The sequence below is a fragment of the Notechis scutatus genome, chromosome 12 (assembly GCF_049901735.1).
Source record: "Notechis scutatus isolate UNSWTSFEM ecotype Mainland chromosome 12, rNotScu1.2, whole genome shotgun sequence".
NCBI lineage: Eukaryota > Metazoa > Chordata > Lepidosauria > Squamata > Elapidae > Notechis > Notechis scutatus.
The window spans coordinates 13,768,645-13,784,640 of record NC_142020.1 but is presented as its reverse complement, the minus strand read 5'-3'; the positions used below and the strand labels follow the sequence as shown (position 1 = coordinate 13,784,640).

Sequence of the window (15,996 nt, the reverse complement as noted above, 5' to 3'; positions counted from 1 at the left end):
ATACGGCCTGGTTAAACGCACACACACACACACAAACACACACACAAACACAAACACACAACCTGCTCAAAGAAGCCGTGCTGTTCGTAAGCAATGGCGGTGGCCGTCTCTGGAAACTTGCACCGTTTCTGCCACAATCCGGCCCACATGTCCTCTTCTTGCAGCAAGCAGTACAATTCTGCCAAAGAGTCGAGGATTTCCTAGGGGGGAGGGCGGGGGAGGAGAGGGTAAAAGGCAAAAGGCAACCTAAGATCAATAGGGACTGGTTGATAATTAAGCTGGTCGACCCATCAAGATACCCTTCCCTCCCTCCCTCCCTCTCTCCCTTCCTTCCTCTTCCAAATAAATTTCTTTTCTATTCTTCCTTCCTTTTCAAAGTTTTCCTTCCTCTCTCCTTCTTTCCTCCCTCCCTCCCTCGCTTCCTTCTCTCCCTTCTTCCCTTCCTCTTTAAAATTACCCTTCCTTCCTTCCCTTCCTTCCTTCTCTCCTTCCTTCCTTTCCTTCCCTTCTTCCTTCCTTCTTTCCTTTCCTCCTTTCCTTCCTTCCTTCCTTCCCCATCCCTTCCTTTCCCCTTCTTCCCTCCCTCCCTTTCTTCCCTCCTTCTCTCCTTCCTTCCTTCCTTCCTTTAGGTCCTTACAAAGCTCAAACATCCAGACATAAGGGCATGGCAACTTTAAAACCTTTCCTTCCTGCCTTCCCTCCTTCTCTCCTTCCTTTCTTTCTTTCCTTCCCTTTTCTCCTTCCTTCCTTCCCCATCACTTCCTTCCCCCTCCTTCCCTCCCTCCCCTTCCTTCCTTCCCTCCTTCCCTCCTTCCTTCCTTCCTTCCCTCCCTCCCTTCCTTCTTTCCCTCCTTCTCTCCTTCCTTCCTTTCCTTTCCTCCTTCTCTCCTTCCTTCCCCATCCTTTCCTTCCTTCCCTCCCTCCCTTTCTTCCTTCCTCCTTCTCTCCTTTCTTCCTTCCTTCCTTAAGGTCCTTACAAAGCTCAAACATCCAGACATAAGGGCATGGCAACTTTAAGAACTTTCCTTCCTGCCTTCCCTCCTGCCTTCCTTTCTTTCCTTCCTTCTCTCCTTCCCTTCCTTCTTTCCCATCCCTTCCTTCCTTCCTTCCTTCTCTCCTTCCCTTCCTTCCCTCCCTTCCTTCTTTCCCTCCTTTTCTCCTTCCTTCCCCATCCCTTTCTTCCCCCTCCTTCCTTCCCCCTTCCTCCCTTCTCCCTTCCTTCCTTCCTTCCCTCCTCCCTTTCCCTTCCTTCCCTTCCTTCCTTTCCTTTTCCCATCCTTTCTTCTCCTTCCTTCCCCATCCCTTCCTTCCTTCCCTCCCTCCCTTTCTTCCCTCCTTCTCTCCTTTCTTCCTTCCTTCCTTCCTTAAGGTCCTTACAAAACTCAAACATCCAGACATAAGGGCACGGCAACTTTAAGACATGTATTTATTTATCTGGATCTATCAGTCACTCCAACTGCAAATGACTTTGAGGTGGCATGCAGGGGGGGGCCTCACTCAGCGACTGCCTCGCCCTGCGACCATTATGACAGGTGACCTTTGTGATGAGCCAAGCGATTCTCGTTCTAAACACCGCGTAGCTCAACTGGCTTCCCCTTTGTCCCCCCCCCCTTCCCACGTTTTCCACCCTGGCTGGCTCATTTCTTTGCCCAGAGCACCGATGCCCGCCGTCTTCCAGCCCAGAAACGCCAAGCTCTACCTGCTGGGGCAGAGTGATGCTTTCCTGCTCGTAAAACTCGGTGGTCTGCTTGGGTTTGATCTGCAGGCTGAGCCCCTTTTCGAAGGCCTGGTGTTCCAGCATCAGAGTGGAGCGAAACCAGAGGTTGTGGGTCTTGCCCAGGTACTTCAGCACGCAGGGCCGGATGGGCGTGGGGGGCACGCACTGCGACATGGCTTCCACGAAGCAGTTCAAGGCGCTCGGCTGGCAGTCGCGCTGCACCTGGTGGCTTCCGCTGCACAGGAAGGGGCTGATTTCACCGGCAAGAGCCTGAAAGGGGGAAAAACCGGCCATTGTTCCGGGGGCAAAGCTGGCATCGTGAGCAGCGTTCATTTATTTAATTTAACTTTATTTTATTTTACTTTATTTATTTAATTATGTTATCTATTTTACCTATTTTACTTATTTTATTTATTTTATTTTTATTTATTTTATTTTATTTTTATTTATCTTATTTTATTTTTATTTATTTATTTTATTTTATCTATTTTACTTATTTTATTTATTTTATTATTCTATTATTTTATTTATTGTATTTTTATTTATCTTATTTTTTTATTTTATTTTTATTTTATTTTATTATTATTTTATTTATTTTATTTTATTTTTATTTATCTTATTTTTTTATTTTATCTATTTTATCTATTTTACTTATTTTATTTATTTTATTATTTTATTTATTCTATTATTTTATTTATTTTATTTTTATTTATCTTATTTTTTTATTATTATTTTTTATTTTATTTATCTTATTTTATTTTTATTTTATTTTTATTTATTTATTTATTTTATCTTTGCCGCCTATTTGCCCATGGCGACTTGAGGCAGCTTACACAATGTAAAACCATAATTTTTTAAAACAATAAAAACAATAAAACAAACAAAAAGAATCAAATAAATTAATAAAGTACAATAGAACGAAATCTGGGGAAAACATAAATAAATAAAAAAATCACTCCCCGCCCTGACAACAGCACATCACACGAGCCATTTGATGGGCTCCATCCCGCTCTGGGTTCCCCAGGCCCGCTGGCAGAACCAGGTCTTCAGTGCCTTCTGGAAGAGCTAGGTGGCGGCCATTCTAATCTCTGGGGGGAGATGTTCCAGAGAGAGGAGCCACCACGGAAAGGAAAGTAGGGAGGGAGAAAGAGAAAGAGGAGAAAGAGAAAGAAAGAAAGAAAAAGAGAAAGGAGGGAGGGAGAGGGAAAGAGAAAGAGAAGAGAAAGAAAGGAAAGAAGGAAAGAAGGAAGGAAGGAAGGAAGAAGGAAGGAAGGAAGGAAGGAAGGAAGGAAGGAAGGAAGGAAGGAAGGAAGGAAGGAAGGAGGAGGGAGGGAGGGAGGAGGAGAGGAGGAAGGAAGGAAGGAAGGAAGGAGAGGAGGGGAAAGAAAAGAAGGAGAAAGAAAGAAAAGAGAAAGAGAAAGGAGGGAGGGAGAGGGAAAGAGAAGAGAAAGAAAGGAAGGAAGAAGGAAGGAAGGAAGGAAGGAAGGAAGGAAGGAAGGAGGAGGGAGGAAGGAAGGAAGGAAGGAAGGAAGGAGGAGGGAGAGAAAGAAGGAGAAAGAAAGAAAAGAGAAAGAGAAAGGAGGGAGGGAGAGGGAAAGAGAAGAGAAAGAAAGGAAGGAAGGAAGGAAGGAAGGAAGGAAGGAAGGAAGGAAGGAAGGAAGGAAGGAAGGAAGGAAGGAAGGAAGGCATCAAAATATATCACCAGTTTTTCATCACCGCTTTTTTTTCCTCAAAACGACACTCACATGCTGCTGTCTGTCTGAAAGGATTTTCCACAATCTGGAAAACAGCTGGATCCAAGTTTTTTCAGCCAAAGGGGTGGAAATGTGACAAAGCTGAACGAAGGCACTTAGCAGGGCTCCCGTCTGGAACAAAACTGCTGGTTAGGCTATACTCAATGACCATGAAGAAGAAGAAGACGAAGAAGTTGATTTACCCCGCCAGGAAGAACAAAGGAGGGAGAAGCCATCCCTAAAGCTACCACCGAGAAGCCTGCAGGTTTACTACAACTACCCAAGGCCACACATCTGGGATGGGATGTGTGGAGCTAGGAAAAGCTGCTAGACAGACCAGCAAGCCAGAGACCTCATCTTAACTCTGGTTAACCCGGCCCTGTGGAATGCCAGGGGAGCATCAACTCGCTCACCTTCACTTCGCGCAGGGAGTCCAGGAATTTGTCGTGCCGGTTGGTTAACATGTGCAACTGGTTCCCAATGTCCTTTTCGGAGAGCTCTTTGGTTTTCGGGGTGCTCGTCTGATCTCCGGGAGCCAGCTCAATGTCTATCTCGACCTCCTGTTTGCAAAGGGGGAGAGAAGGCCACAGTTTTGGCCACCAGACAACCTTCATGTAACCCCAAATTTCTCTTACAGAAGCCATGTACAGGAAGACAGGAAAAACCTCGAGTTACGACTGTCATAGAGCCTGCCCATTGTGGTTGTAACTTGTGATGGTGAATTTTATGGGGGTTTTTTTTTGGGGGTGGCAATCACTAAGGGATGGCTAGGGTTATGTAACAATCGCCATCGTTGTTAAGCAAATGCTGCCGTCGTTAAGTGAACCAATGGTTTCCAATGGGCGTGGTTTTTGCCCAAAAACGAAAGTAAACATCAGGTTTTCAGCAAAAAAACCATCATAAAATGCAGTCGCATGACCCTGGGGTGGTACCAATGGCCATACGGTTCTGTTTCTAAATGAAACAGTTGTTAAGCGAGTTTTGCTCCATTTTACGATTTTTCTTGCCACCGTTGTTAAGTGAATCACTGCAGTTGATAAATTAGTAACCCGGTTGTTAAAGTGAATCTGGCTTCCCCATTAACTTTGATTGTCAGAGGGTCGCAGAAGATGATTATGTGATCCCGGGACAGGGCAACTGGTGACCTGCCCCTGTCGGAGTCTGAATCCGAGGAGAAAGACAAACAGCTGAAAGAGAGCGGGAGTGTGGCTCCATTGTCTGTGGAGGAAACTGGGGAAGGACAAAGTCCGGCTGGGCAGAGCAAGGGAGAGGTAGAACAAGGGAGAGGGAGTTCAGAGGAAGACCCAGGCCCACCCCCTCTTCATCCTAGGGCACACAGGGAGGAACGGAGAAGGGAGCAACATGGGTTGCATGGCTTACGGGGGAGGAAAGGGCCCTGATTCCCTTCATTAGCCACACCTGGGAATGAGAGTTTAAAAGGAATGCAAGCTGAGTGTGGCATCTGCTGGGAGCAAATGTGAGTTTATCTTATGTTGACTTTAGTTATCAGTGTTCCTGGCATCTTCCCAACCGTGTTGAGTTATTGCTGTGCCTTCATGTCTGGAATTCTTGCTCCTGGCCTGCTGGACTAATGACCTCATTTTGCCTTGATTGAACTTATAGTTATAGTTTTTGTTGACCATGTTTTGGACTTGATTCTCTGCAGCCAAAGGCTGTTCCTGGGAGTTTTTCTCCAGCCCAGAAGGTAACCAGGACATTGGGGGCAAACTTGGAGCTAATAAAGGGACTCCTACTGATTATCTGACTGTGTTGCCTTTGTGCCACACCCCTTTGGGTCATCACAACTGGCATAAGTACACACCAGTCGCCAAGCATTTTAATTTGGATCAGGTAACCGAGGGGATGCTGTCATTGTCGTAAGTGTGAAAAACAGTCATATCCCTTTTTTTCAGTCCCGTAGTAACTTCAGTCCCTAAACAAGCAGTTGTACGTCGAGGACTTGTAACCACAATTCTACAAATTAAGTCATCTTAACTACAAAGCCCGTAATTCCTCAGCCAACAGGGCAAAATTTTTTGTCCTTGTAACATTGGGGACAGGGGAAATGAAATCAAGCTTTACCTCTTCTTTGGATTCGCTGTTTTCTCGCTCATGAGGTTCCTGCTTGATGTGGGTAACCATCGCGAAGGCCGCCCGATCGTGACTATCTGCCAAGTTGATCACATTTGTGATGGAGGGAAGTGTGGCTCCTTGACAGCTGGTCCCGATTGTTGTGTTTCTTTCGCAAACCGCCAGCAGGAGCTGGAAGGGGTTTAAAAAAGAGAGAGAGAGAGAGACAGGCTAAAGACCAGAGGTCTCCAAACTTGGCAACTTTAAGACTTGCGGACTTCAACTCCCAGAATTTCTGAGAGTTGAAGTCCACAAGTCTTAAAGTTGCCAAGTGTCAGAATTCCAGCAATCGCCCTAATTAAATCACCCCGAGTCCTTCAGTTCATTAAACCAGACAATTCCTACAACCGTTCTTCGTGTGTTTTAGCCTCCAGTCACCTAATCATCTTCTTGTCTCTTCTGCTTGTGGTGGAGACAAGGGAAAACCCAACCTCTCGGCATCCTCACCTCGATGCACTGCTTGATCCAGAAATGGTTCCCCATGGCTTCCCAGTTTTGAGAACAGGTGATGTACAGCAGCCGCTCGTAGACCCGTCGCTTCATGGAGCTGTCGAAGACCTCAAAAAACTTAGCCCTGATGAGAGGCTGGGTGCATCGGAGGCCAGAGAGAAAGGCTGGCTCGAGTTTGGCGGTCAGCTCGCTTCCCGAGAGGTTTTCATCCCTAAGAAGAAACAAAGGGAGGGGGAACTTAAGTTACTCCTGGTAGTTTGTTTGGGTTTTTTTTTTTTTTTGCAATTGTCTCAGAAGCTTCCGGGTTGAAAGGACTGGCCAGTGACATCACCATTGCCCTGTCGGAGGAGCTGGACGGAAGGACGGGAACTCAACCCCGTCCTGAGGCAGCCGTCGGGTCTCAAACGCAGGCCTGCTAACCTCCTGCTCAGCTGTCAGCTACTGAGATCAGACGCTCCCACACTGCCACATTTTGAGACTGGGAAAATGGGAGAGGGGAATTTCTTGGCGTGTATGTAGTTAGACATAACAACATTTCTTTTTCTAATTCAAGGTCATGTTATTTCTGCACCTGGGTGAGGGGAAGTTGGGGCAGGTGGTATTGGGGCATGTGATGTGATGATGGGTGCAGTTGGGGTGGATTTGTAGTTTTTATTTATTGCAAGGAAGTCCAGAACTTTCAGATGTGGGATTCCCCCCAGATGTGCCAGTTTACTATCCAATTAAAACAGAACTTTTGAGAAGATGTCGGTCTCAAGAGCTATTGGTTGGAGTGGAGGTTTTCTGGAACGCTGACATTATCCTGAATAAGGACACCAGCATTCCCTCCTGCGTGCCAGCGCGCTGCACACGCAACCCGCTTCCCTTCTCCCCCACCACCAGTTGGGCCACCAAGCCACAACGATTGGGGACCCCTGTCCTATCGGATTGGGGGAAAGATCCCTTTTCCTTAGAAGAACCGAGAGAGATTGACGTAAGCTTTGAGTGGCGGGAACAAGAGCTAAAACCTCGGGAAGCTGAAAATTCATTGTCCCCCCACCCCCAATCCCCGCAACCGTCCCCAATTCCTAAGCTTTTGACTTCGAAAGATAAATGATTCCTTTTTAAGGTCATGCATTGCACAAATTATGAACCAGGGGTGATTAATTGCTGTAATTTACCTATAGACGTAGTTAACCAGGTCTAAGAACTGAGCGTTTAATTCAAGGTCGTCGGGAAAACGTTTTTCAATGTAGGTCATCATTTTTACCAGCAGAATGGACTTCTCTCGCAGCGTTGGAATCTGTTTAGGAAGACAAAAAAGGAGAGCTTGTTTCCCGAAGAGGGCGAAAGAACAGCTGCCGGTAAACTTAGCTCACTTTTGAAATAATCTCTTAGGACAACGCACAGGTGATCCTCAGGTTACGACTGTAATTGAGACCAGAGCTTCCATTCTGTTGGCTGAGTGAGTCGTGCTTGGTTTTATGACCATTGTGGCTCATGGTTGTTAAGCAAATCACCGCCGTCATGTGACAATGGGTGAGAGGTGAGACATTAAAATTACAGAGCCAGGTTGCAAGTACTTCTGGGAAGGTCTCCTCATCAGTTTTAACAATCAGAAAGGCATCAGTCGTATGTTGAGGACTACCTATATCATCTGTATTAATGCTGGCTTTCTTGGCTAAGGTCAAACTAGAACTCACCGCCTACTGGCAATTGGCCCAATGTTACCCAGCTGGTTTCCATGCTTAAAGCAGGACTACAATTCACCATTTCTGGTGATTGGCCCAAAGTCGCCCAGTTGGCTTTCTTGGCTAAGGTGAAACTAGAACTCACTGTCTCCTGGCGCTTAGCCTAAAGCCACCTAGCCGGTTTTCTTGACGAAGGAGGGGCTACAATTCACTGTCTCCTGGTGATTGGAAGCCTATTGGCTTTCTTGGCTAAGGTGAAACTAGAACTCACTGTCTCCTGGTGCTTAGCCTAAAGCCACCTAGCCAGCTTTCATGCCCAAGGCAGGACTAGAATTCACCATTTCTGGTGATTCACCCAAAGTCACCCAGTTGGCTTTCTTGGCTACGATCAAACTAGAACTCATCATCTCCTGATGATTAGCCTAAAGTCACCCAGCCAGCTTTCATGCCTAAGGTGGGACTAGAACTCCCTTCACCTGGTGATTCACTGAAAGTTATCCAGCTGGCTTTTTGGCTAAGGAGGGACTACAATTCACCATCCCCTGGGGATTGGCCTAAAGTCACCCAGCCGGCTTTCACGCCTAAGTCGGGACTAGAACTCCCCGCTTTCTAGCCTTAACCACGAGACCAAATTCAAGTCTGTTCTTCCCCTCGCCATACTCCCGTTAGGTTACCTGGTTAGCCGCCATGGACGAGCTGTTTTTGACCCACTCTTCCACAATTTTGACCACCGCCCGCAGGATTTTGGCATCGCTCGATTTTTCGATCAGCGAGGTCAGGATGCCCTGAATGAAGTTCTTCCTCATCTCCATGCTCATCATAGCCAGCCGGGTCTTCACTAGATCCAAACTCAGCATAACCAGCTCACTGGTGCCAGCTGCAAACACAACCAAGAGAGCAACCAGGATCGGGTGTGGTTCAACCAACAGGCCGTGGGGTTTAAGGCACGATTCAGTGCCTTAAATCCAGCTTAACACGACGAGGGTAGAGAATCCTTTATTTCTTTATTATTATTTTTATTCAAGGAATTGATGCAGCCTCCCAACTCACAAAGGCAGCTTCCAGCATTAATGTCTGCGGAGATTCTTAGTCCTCCAAGTCATGGGGTGTCCCAAAGGTGCATTTTCAAGAAGCAACTGGATTTTCTTGGTTTTCCTTGGAGACGTTTCGCTTCTCATCCAAGAAGCTTCTTCAATTCTGACGACGTTCTTCTCAGGAACTGAAGAAGCTTCTTGGATGAGAAGCGAAACGTCTTCAAGGGGAAAAAATAAAGTCCACTTGCCTTTTGAAAAAAAAGCACCTTTGAGACTTGCAGCAGTAAGAATCCATGAAGTAAAACCCGCAAAACCACCACTCAACAGAGGCCACAGATATAATCACACTAGCCACCCGATTGACTCCATAAGAGGGAATATAAGAGGGAATAATAAGAGGGAAACTCTTAACCAATCTTCTTTATATTATTGGTTCACCTGAGCAAGTTTTCTCAGGACAGGAAATGATAGCAATGAAAACCAAATCCTTGCATAAAACCAGCCAAATTCAACATTTTAAGGATCGAAATTGTTCTAGCCCAAACTCCAACGGATGATTAGGGGATTGGGGACTAAAACATATGAAGAATAGTTACAGGAACTGGGCCTGGCTAGTCTAGTGAAGAGAAGGACCAGAGACATGACAGCAGTGTTCCAGTATTTGAGGGGCTGCCACAGAGAGGAGGAAGGGGTCAAGCTATTTTCCTAAGCACCTGAAGGCCAGACAAGGAATAATGGATGGAAACTGAACAAGGAGAGATTCAACCTGGAAATAAGGAGGAATTTCCTGACAGCGAGAACCATCAACCCATGGAACAGAAGTTGCCTTCAGAAGTTGTGGGAGATTCATCCCTGGAGGCTTTCAAGAAGAGACTGGACTGCCATCTGTCAGAAATGGTGTAGGGTCTCTTGCTTGAGCAGGGGGGTGGGGGGGTTGGACTAGATGACCTACAAGATCCCTTCCAATTCTATTAATCTGTTAACTGTCACCCACCTGTATTGGCTTCCACAGTCCCTGACTGAGCCTGCTGGTTCAGGTGCTCCCTCACCATCTTCTGCAGGGATCTCATGAAGACCGAAATAAGCCTGTCGATGTAACTTGGATTATTGCTGCAGGCAGATTTGAGGATCATTAAAGTACCTAAAAGATATAAAGAAAAAAGAACCGGGCATTATTGGGAGAATAAAAAGAAGAGGGTCGAACTCATCTGTCTTGAACTGGCCTCAACTAGTGGCAGATAGGAAAGCGCTCCAGAGGGTTAACTGTCATTGCCCAGAGGATCATGGGTTGCCCTCTGCCCTCTTTGGAAGAGCTTTATAGCTCCCACTGCCTTAAGAAAGGCTTACCAAAAAGCTGAGAAGGGTTTGCGCTGGCAGCTTTTTCATAGTTGGTGAGTCCTTCATAAATAACCTTCCCAACAGCCGCATAGAGACATTCCAACTCTTCATACTTGGAGGCCACGCTTGAAGTACCTACACAAGAGTAGGAGACAAAACGTTGAGAGGTTCACATGAATGGGATTCTCCGACTTTTAGCAAGCGGGCGGTGTACTTTCTCTCTAATTTATTTACAGCCCACCTTTTATTATTTGTACAAATGACTTAAGGCATACCCAATGCATCTTCCTCCTCCTATTTTTCCCCACAACAACAGCCCTGTGAGGTGGGTTGGATTGAATAGAGACCCATCTGGCATGTTAAGCATGGCTAACTAGAACTCAGTGCCTCCTGGTGATTGGCTCAAACTCACCCAGCTGGCATGTTAAGCATGGCTAAGGCGGGACTAGAACTCACTGTCTCCTGGTGATTGGCTCAAACTCACCCAGCTGGCTTGTATGGCTAAGGCGGGACTAGAACTCACTGTCTCCTGGTGATTGGCTCCAACTCAAACTAAGTGAATCTGGTTTCCCCATTGGCTTGGCAGAAGATTGCAAAAGAGGATCACATAATCCTGGGACACTGTAACCGTCATAAATATGAGTCAGCTGCCAAACGTCTGAGTTTTGATCACATGACTGTACGAGTTCTGCTATGGTCATCATCATCATCATCTTCTTTTAATGACCCCATAATCCCTTACGGGGTGGAATCCGGGCAACTGAATGGAGCTAGCAGAGTGTTTTAATGGCCGGATGCCTTTCCTGTCCCCAATGCGGAGTTTTGTTGAGAAGATATATTTCTCATTGTGCCCAGAGAGTGAAGTATCTGCCTCTACCTAGTATCGAACTCACAGCCTCTTGATTGGGAGGCAAGAGCTTCACCTCTAGGCCACCGCACGGTCGTGTGAAAAACTATCTTAAGTGCTGGTTTAACTTTGAACAGCCACTAAATGAACCGCCGTAAATCGAGGGCTACCTGTGCTCAATTTAATTGCTATCATGACGCTGCATTCATCATCCATCTCTCTATTTAGCAGACAGATGAGGCCTCACCCCAGGCCAGAATTGGCCAAAGAGAGTGTGTTCACTTCTCTCCGTCTTATCAAGTCTCTTTTTACACCTAATTTCCCTTCCTAGTCTTATTAATACAGCCATGTTCAACAACTGAGAAAAAAAACGGCACTTTCAAAGCATGGGGGGGGGGGGGGGAAACCCGGTAATTGCAAAAAAAAAAAAAAAAGACATTAAATTTATGACATGCATTTCTTGAGCCAAAGTAATAACTGCCACAGGTTATTAAGTTTTTATGCCACCGGATAATGATGTATTTCTAGTGGTTACCTATTTCCGCTTTTTTAAAAAAAATAAAATTAAACTAGGGGATGTGAGTGCCACTTTCAAAGGAAAATAAAATTATCTCTCTCGTGTCGCCTTTCTCTGTTGTGCTTGTTTTTTATGGACTTCTTTGTTTTAAGTCCGTAAAAACAAGCACAACGGAGGAAGGCAACATGAGAGAGATGCTTTGCCCTTGGTTCTTGGTCTCCCATTTTCAAGGAGGACCCCAAAAGTCCATTGTTGTGGCTTGCCGGCAGAGCTGACAACAGATTCGGACAGTGAGGAGGTTGAGGAGGAACATGGGCCAGTCCAGGAAGCTGAGGAAGGCTCTGTATCGGAGGCAGAAATGGGGCCAGGGCCATCCAACAGTTATCAGCTGCCTTCAGAGTCGGAGATCAGTGAGGAAGAAGAACAGCTGGAGCCTGTTCCCAGTGTGTGCATGCACAGAGCTGCCAGATGAAGGAAATAGCTAAGGAACAAGGGTCGGTTTGGGAGTAAAGCCACAGTTAGACAGTAAATGGCCCCTCTTATAGGAAATAAAAAGGAGTGAAAGGGGAGTGGTGTTTTGCAGGAGGCAATTAGTTCACTTCATTTGGGTGAAGATCTGTTCCTGCATTCTTGCCAAGTATTGTCTGCTACAGTGTGGCGTCTGAAAGATATAGGCCTGGCAGCTCTCCAAACCTGATAAAGGTCTGTAATGGAGAAATCTCTTGAAAGACGGTTGGACGGAACTTTGCTGAAGAGGAAATCACTGTCAACTAAATAAAAAGGGTTTTATTGTGCTGTTGGGGAAGCCCAGGTCAGAACAGCCACCTCCATTCCCTGCGGTCATGACGTACTTGGTTCAGTGGGGAAGTTGCTCATTAAGCGCGAAAGGAGCGTGTGGACGGCTCGCAAGACCTTCGTGTTCCCGCATGTCATGCAGGAAGCTATCCCTCGCTGAAGCGGTTTGAAGCTGCTCAGAATCACCGAAGACTGGAGGACGGTGAGCAAGAAACTGAGGACTTCCAATCCGGTGCAGATGTTGGCAAAGTTGGCTTGGTTGGGCTGTTCCTAGAACAAAACGTGGGCAAGGAAAAGAAGAGTTGAAGGCACAACCCCAAAATTCACGTTGCATGGACATCTAAGGAGGCTTCCGGTGGAACTGTTTCCATTCTTACAAGGTGTCCTTCTGATTTGAGTTTGGTTCTTCAGGTGGTGCTGCGTTGAAGCTTCTAAGTGAGCTTCACTAAGGATCAGGCTGGTTGGGACTTGCTAAGATCACAAGTTCCCTTTTTCTTTGTGTAAGTGAAGACTCAATCATCCAGGCCAAAAGTATCTCAAAAGATGAAATTATGGCAATCGTGGACCAAAGTTGGTTAGGCATTGAGTCAGAGAGTCTTTCCATATGGGATGATTGAGTCTTCATTTACATATTTACATTTCATTTTGCAATCAATATGGCAAAAATTAGTAAATTCCAACAACTCTCTGCGTAGCCAAAATTTTTCATTTTCACTAAAGAACTTACTTGGATGAATAACAAAACATCTCAGTTTAATAAACTTTGGCCAGTTGCCATGATGTCATCTTTTTAGAGTCCCTTTCTTTGTTTTAATTCTTTTTTTGTGTGTTTTAAAAAGTTTTTAGTTAATATTTAAAAATCCATTTGTTCAGCGCGTTGTCTGAGTACAATCAATCTTGAGAAACTATAATCAGAATAATAACAATAATATTCAGTGTAACATTATTATTGGTCTCATATTATTTATCTATCCAGTGTAATAAATCTTCCTTCTAAGATCAATCCTTCTCTTATATTTCCATGTTTCTAACTTCTGTTTTTTATTGTCTAGCTCCCAAACAAAGGCCATCTGCCTTTTTTGGGATGCATCAGCCCCTGAGGTCAAATCACAAATGAGGTAAAAGGGGCCAGTCGTTTTCAGAAAACATGTTCCCAGTTGGGAAATGTCTTCTTCATTTGCCTGAGGTCTAAATTAGAATCTTCTGGATGCTGTTGACAATGAACATCTCAGACAAAAGGGAAGTCCACCACCTCAACAGATGCAAGACCCAAACAGACACAGAGATGGTTGAAATCTAGGAATGGGTAACGTTTTATGTAGTTCCACCCCATCCACACACTGTCCTCTATCAACACCATCAATTTAACATGTTGCTAGTCTCAAAAACACATGTGAATCGTTCCTCAGATCCAGCTTTTCTCCTCCTCCCCAGAAAAGGCCAAGCATGAGACATGAAGGGAGATCTGAGTCTGCAGAGTCCAGCTCCCATCAGCCACAGCTAGAAGAGCCTACGGTCTAGCTAGCAAAAGTCATCACAACACATAGACAGCCAAAGATCCTCACTCCTACGCCCTACGCCCTACGGCCAACAAGGTGTCCCAAGGACTTGGGAGTTTCTCTTTTTTGCTTCCGACATGTGTTCCTGGATGCAGGACAGAAAAATCTGACAATTTCCAAAATGAAAGACCTACATTCAATTATTCAGAGCAGGAGAAAAGCAGCCAAAAATCGTTATTCTAGTCTATATAATGGCACTTCGCTGATGAAAAAGGCAAAATATGGGCACAGCAGGGGTTGAAAGATTCCTTTTGATCTTAAGTTTCTTCCAAAACACACACAGAAAACATCTCAAGTTCACATATCAAACAATCAAAGTGTGGCTGTAATAAAAGTCAATCTTTAAAAGAGAGAAAGAGAGAGGGAGAGGAAGAGAGGGAGGGAGAAGGAAGGAAGGAAGGAAGGAAGGAAGGAAGGAAGGAAGGAAGGAAGGAAGGAAGGAAGGAAGGAAGGAAGGAAGGAAGGAAGGAAGGAAGGAAGGAAGGAAGGAAGGAAGGAAGGAGGGGTGAAGTGTAGTTAGACCACAAAAGAATACCCCAAAATTCCAAACTCAAGTTCACATATCAGGGTATGACTGTAATAAAAGCTCATCTTTAAAAGAGAAAAAGAGAGGGAGAAAAAGAGGAAGTGAGTGGAAGCAGAGAAAAGGAAAGAAAAAGGAAAGAAAAAGGAAAGGAAAGGAAAGGAAAGGAAAGGAAAGGAAAGGAAAGGAAAGGAAAGGAAAGGAAAGGAAAGGAAGGAAGGAAGGAAGGAAGGAAGGAAGGAAGGAAGGAAGGAAGGAAGGAAGGAAGGAAGGAAGGAAGGGAGAGAGAATTGTACTTAGACCCCAAAAGAATACCCCAAAACTCCAAATTTAAAACTCTAAACCCTCCTTTCTCCCTTCCCTTCCCTTCCCTCCTCCCTTCTTTCTTTGTTTCTTCTCCTCCCTCCCTTTTTCCTCTTCTCCTTCTCTTCCCCCCAAAAAAAACACCACATCCAAGGGAAAAAACAAGAAAGTCCATTTGCCTTTTGCAAAAGCACCTTTGGGACTGAGCTATGAATAGAAATCTACTTGTATGGAACAAGGGTGGCATTCAAACTATTCTGAGCTACTTAAGTGGAAGACTGATGCTCCCATTAGACACCTACTGTAAATGCTCAACTCAGAAATAATTCTCCGGAAACTCCACCTTTTTAAAAGAGTAGCATTGGGGGGCAGGAAAAAAAAAAAGACAAGCAACTAACATCTCATCAATATCCCATCTCCAGGCCTGGCATCCCTGCCTTGCGCTGTTCCTGTCCCATTCGCAGGCCGTCGACTTTTCATCCCCGCGTCCAGAAACAGGAACGAGTGTTAATTATTCGAGACGATAAATCAATCCCATTATGCTGAACATTTTCCAAGTCATGACACCCCATTAAATTGGCAATTAAAGAAGACGACATGACATTTTCAAGATCGCTTGCTTCCATCCACAAAAACAGCCCTCCGCAAACGATGGGGTTTTCGCCGTTGTTTTTTTTTTTTTAAAAAAAAACACATCGACACCGCAGGACAACCCATAATAACAAACCAAAGGTGCTTTATGGAGCCCTTAATTACGCTGATGAGGCCTTTCAAAAAGCCACAGCTCACAACTTACCACGGTCATTAGAAGCTTATCAAACCACTGCAGTTTCAGCTCCGATTTTGGCCACATGTCCTGCCGTAAAGCTGTCTTCAGAAGGTTAACGCAGCGCCGAGAGAGCACTTCTCCTGGAGAGCCAGCGGTGTTTGAGTTGTCATTTACCTAGCAATTAACCAGAATAATTACCCGGTGGCAAATATTTGTCATCATCATCTTTTAGAGCTCATTAATATTTTAAGGCCATCTTCCCTCCCGGCATATGTGGGGGTGACATTTCGCTTCTCCAAACAGACCTGGGGATGACTGATTAAGGATAATGGCATTCAATCCTTCCGGTACGTTTCTTCTGGGTGGAAGAAACGAGGTTTAGGGACCTTCACCCCGCCCCCCACCCCGAATCTAAAACGTCCACTATAGTGGTAGGAAGTGGTGGGATTCAAATATTTTTACTACCGGTTCTGGTGGGCATGGCGTGGCTTGGTGGGCGTAGCGGGGAAAGGATACTGCAAAACAGGGGTCTTCAAACTCGACAGCTTTAAGACTTGTGGACTTCAATTCCCAGAATCCCTCCTCCAGTCATGTTAGCTCAGGAATTCTGG

General features: G+C 45.4%; 1 protein-coding gene across 5 annotated transcripts in view; it reads right to left on the bottom strand.

Annotated features, from left to right (window-relative positions):
* TRRAP (transformation/transcription domain associated protein) overlaps positions 1 to 15,996 on the bottom strand; it is a 109,826-nt gene that overhangs the window by 46,612 nt on the left and 47,218 nt on the right. For all 5 annotated transcript variants that reach the window (XM_087942178.1, XM_087942172.1, XM_087942174.1 and 2 more), the window contains 12 exons: positions 15,413 to 15,559; positions 12,288 to 12,501; positions 10,082 to 10,207; positions 9,729 to 9,875; positions 8,375 to 8,577; positions 7,191 to 7,312; positions 6,028 to 6,241; positions 5,533 to 5,712; positions 3,864 to 4,010; positions 3,463 to 3,582; positions 1,700 to 1,987; positions 63 to 200 (listed from right to left, as the gene is read on the bottom strand). In XM_087942178.1, the coding sequence (XP_087798304.1) occupies positions 63 to 200; positions 1,700 to 1,987; positions 3,463 to 3,582; positions 3,864 to 4,010; positions 5,533 to 5,712; positions 6,028 to 6,241; positions 7,191 to 7,312; positions 8,375 to 8,577; positions 9,729 to 9,875; positions 10,082 to 10,207; positions 12,288 to 12,501; positions 15,413 to 15,559 (2,046 nt within the window). The remainder of the gene's footprint in view (positions 1 to 62; positions 201 to 1,699; positions 1,988 to 3,462; positions 3,583 to 3,863; positions 4,011 to 5,532; positions 5,713 to 6,027; positions 6,242 to 7,190; positions 7,313 to 8,374; positions 8,578 to 9,728; positions 9,876 to 10,081; positions 10,208 to 12,287; positions 12,502 to 15,412; positions 15,560 to 15,996) is intronic.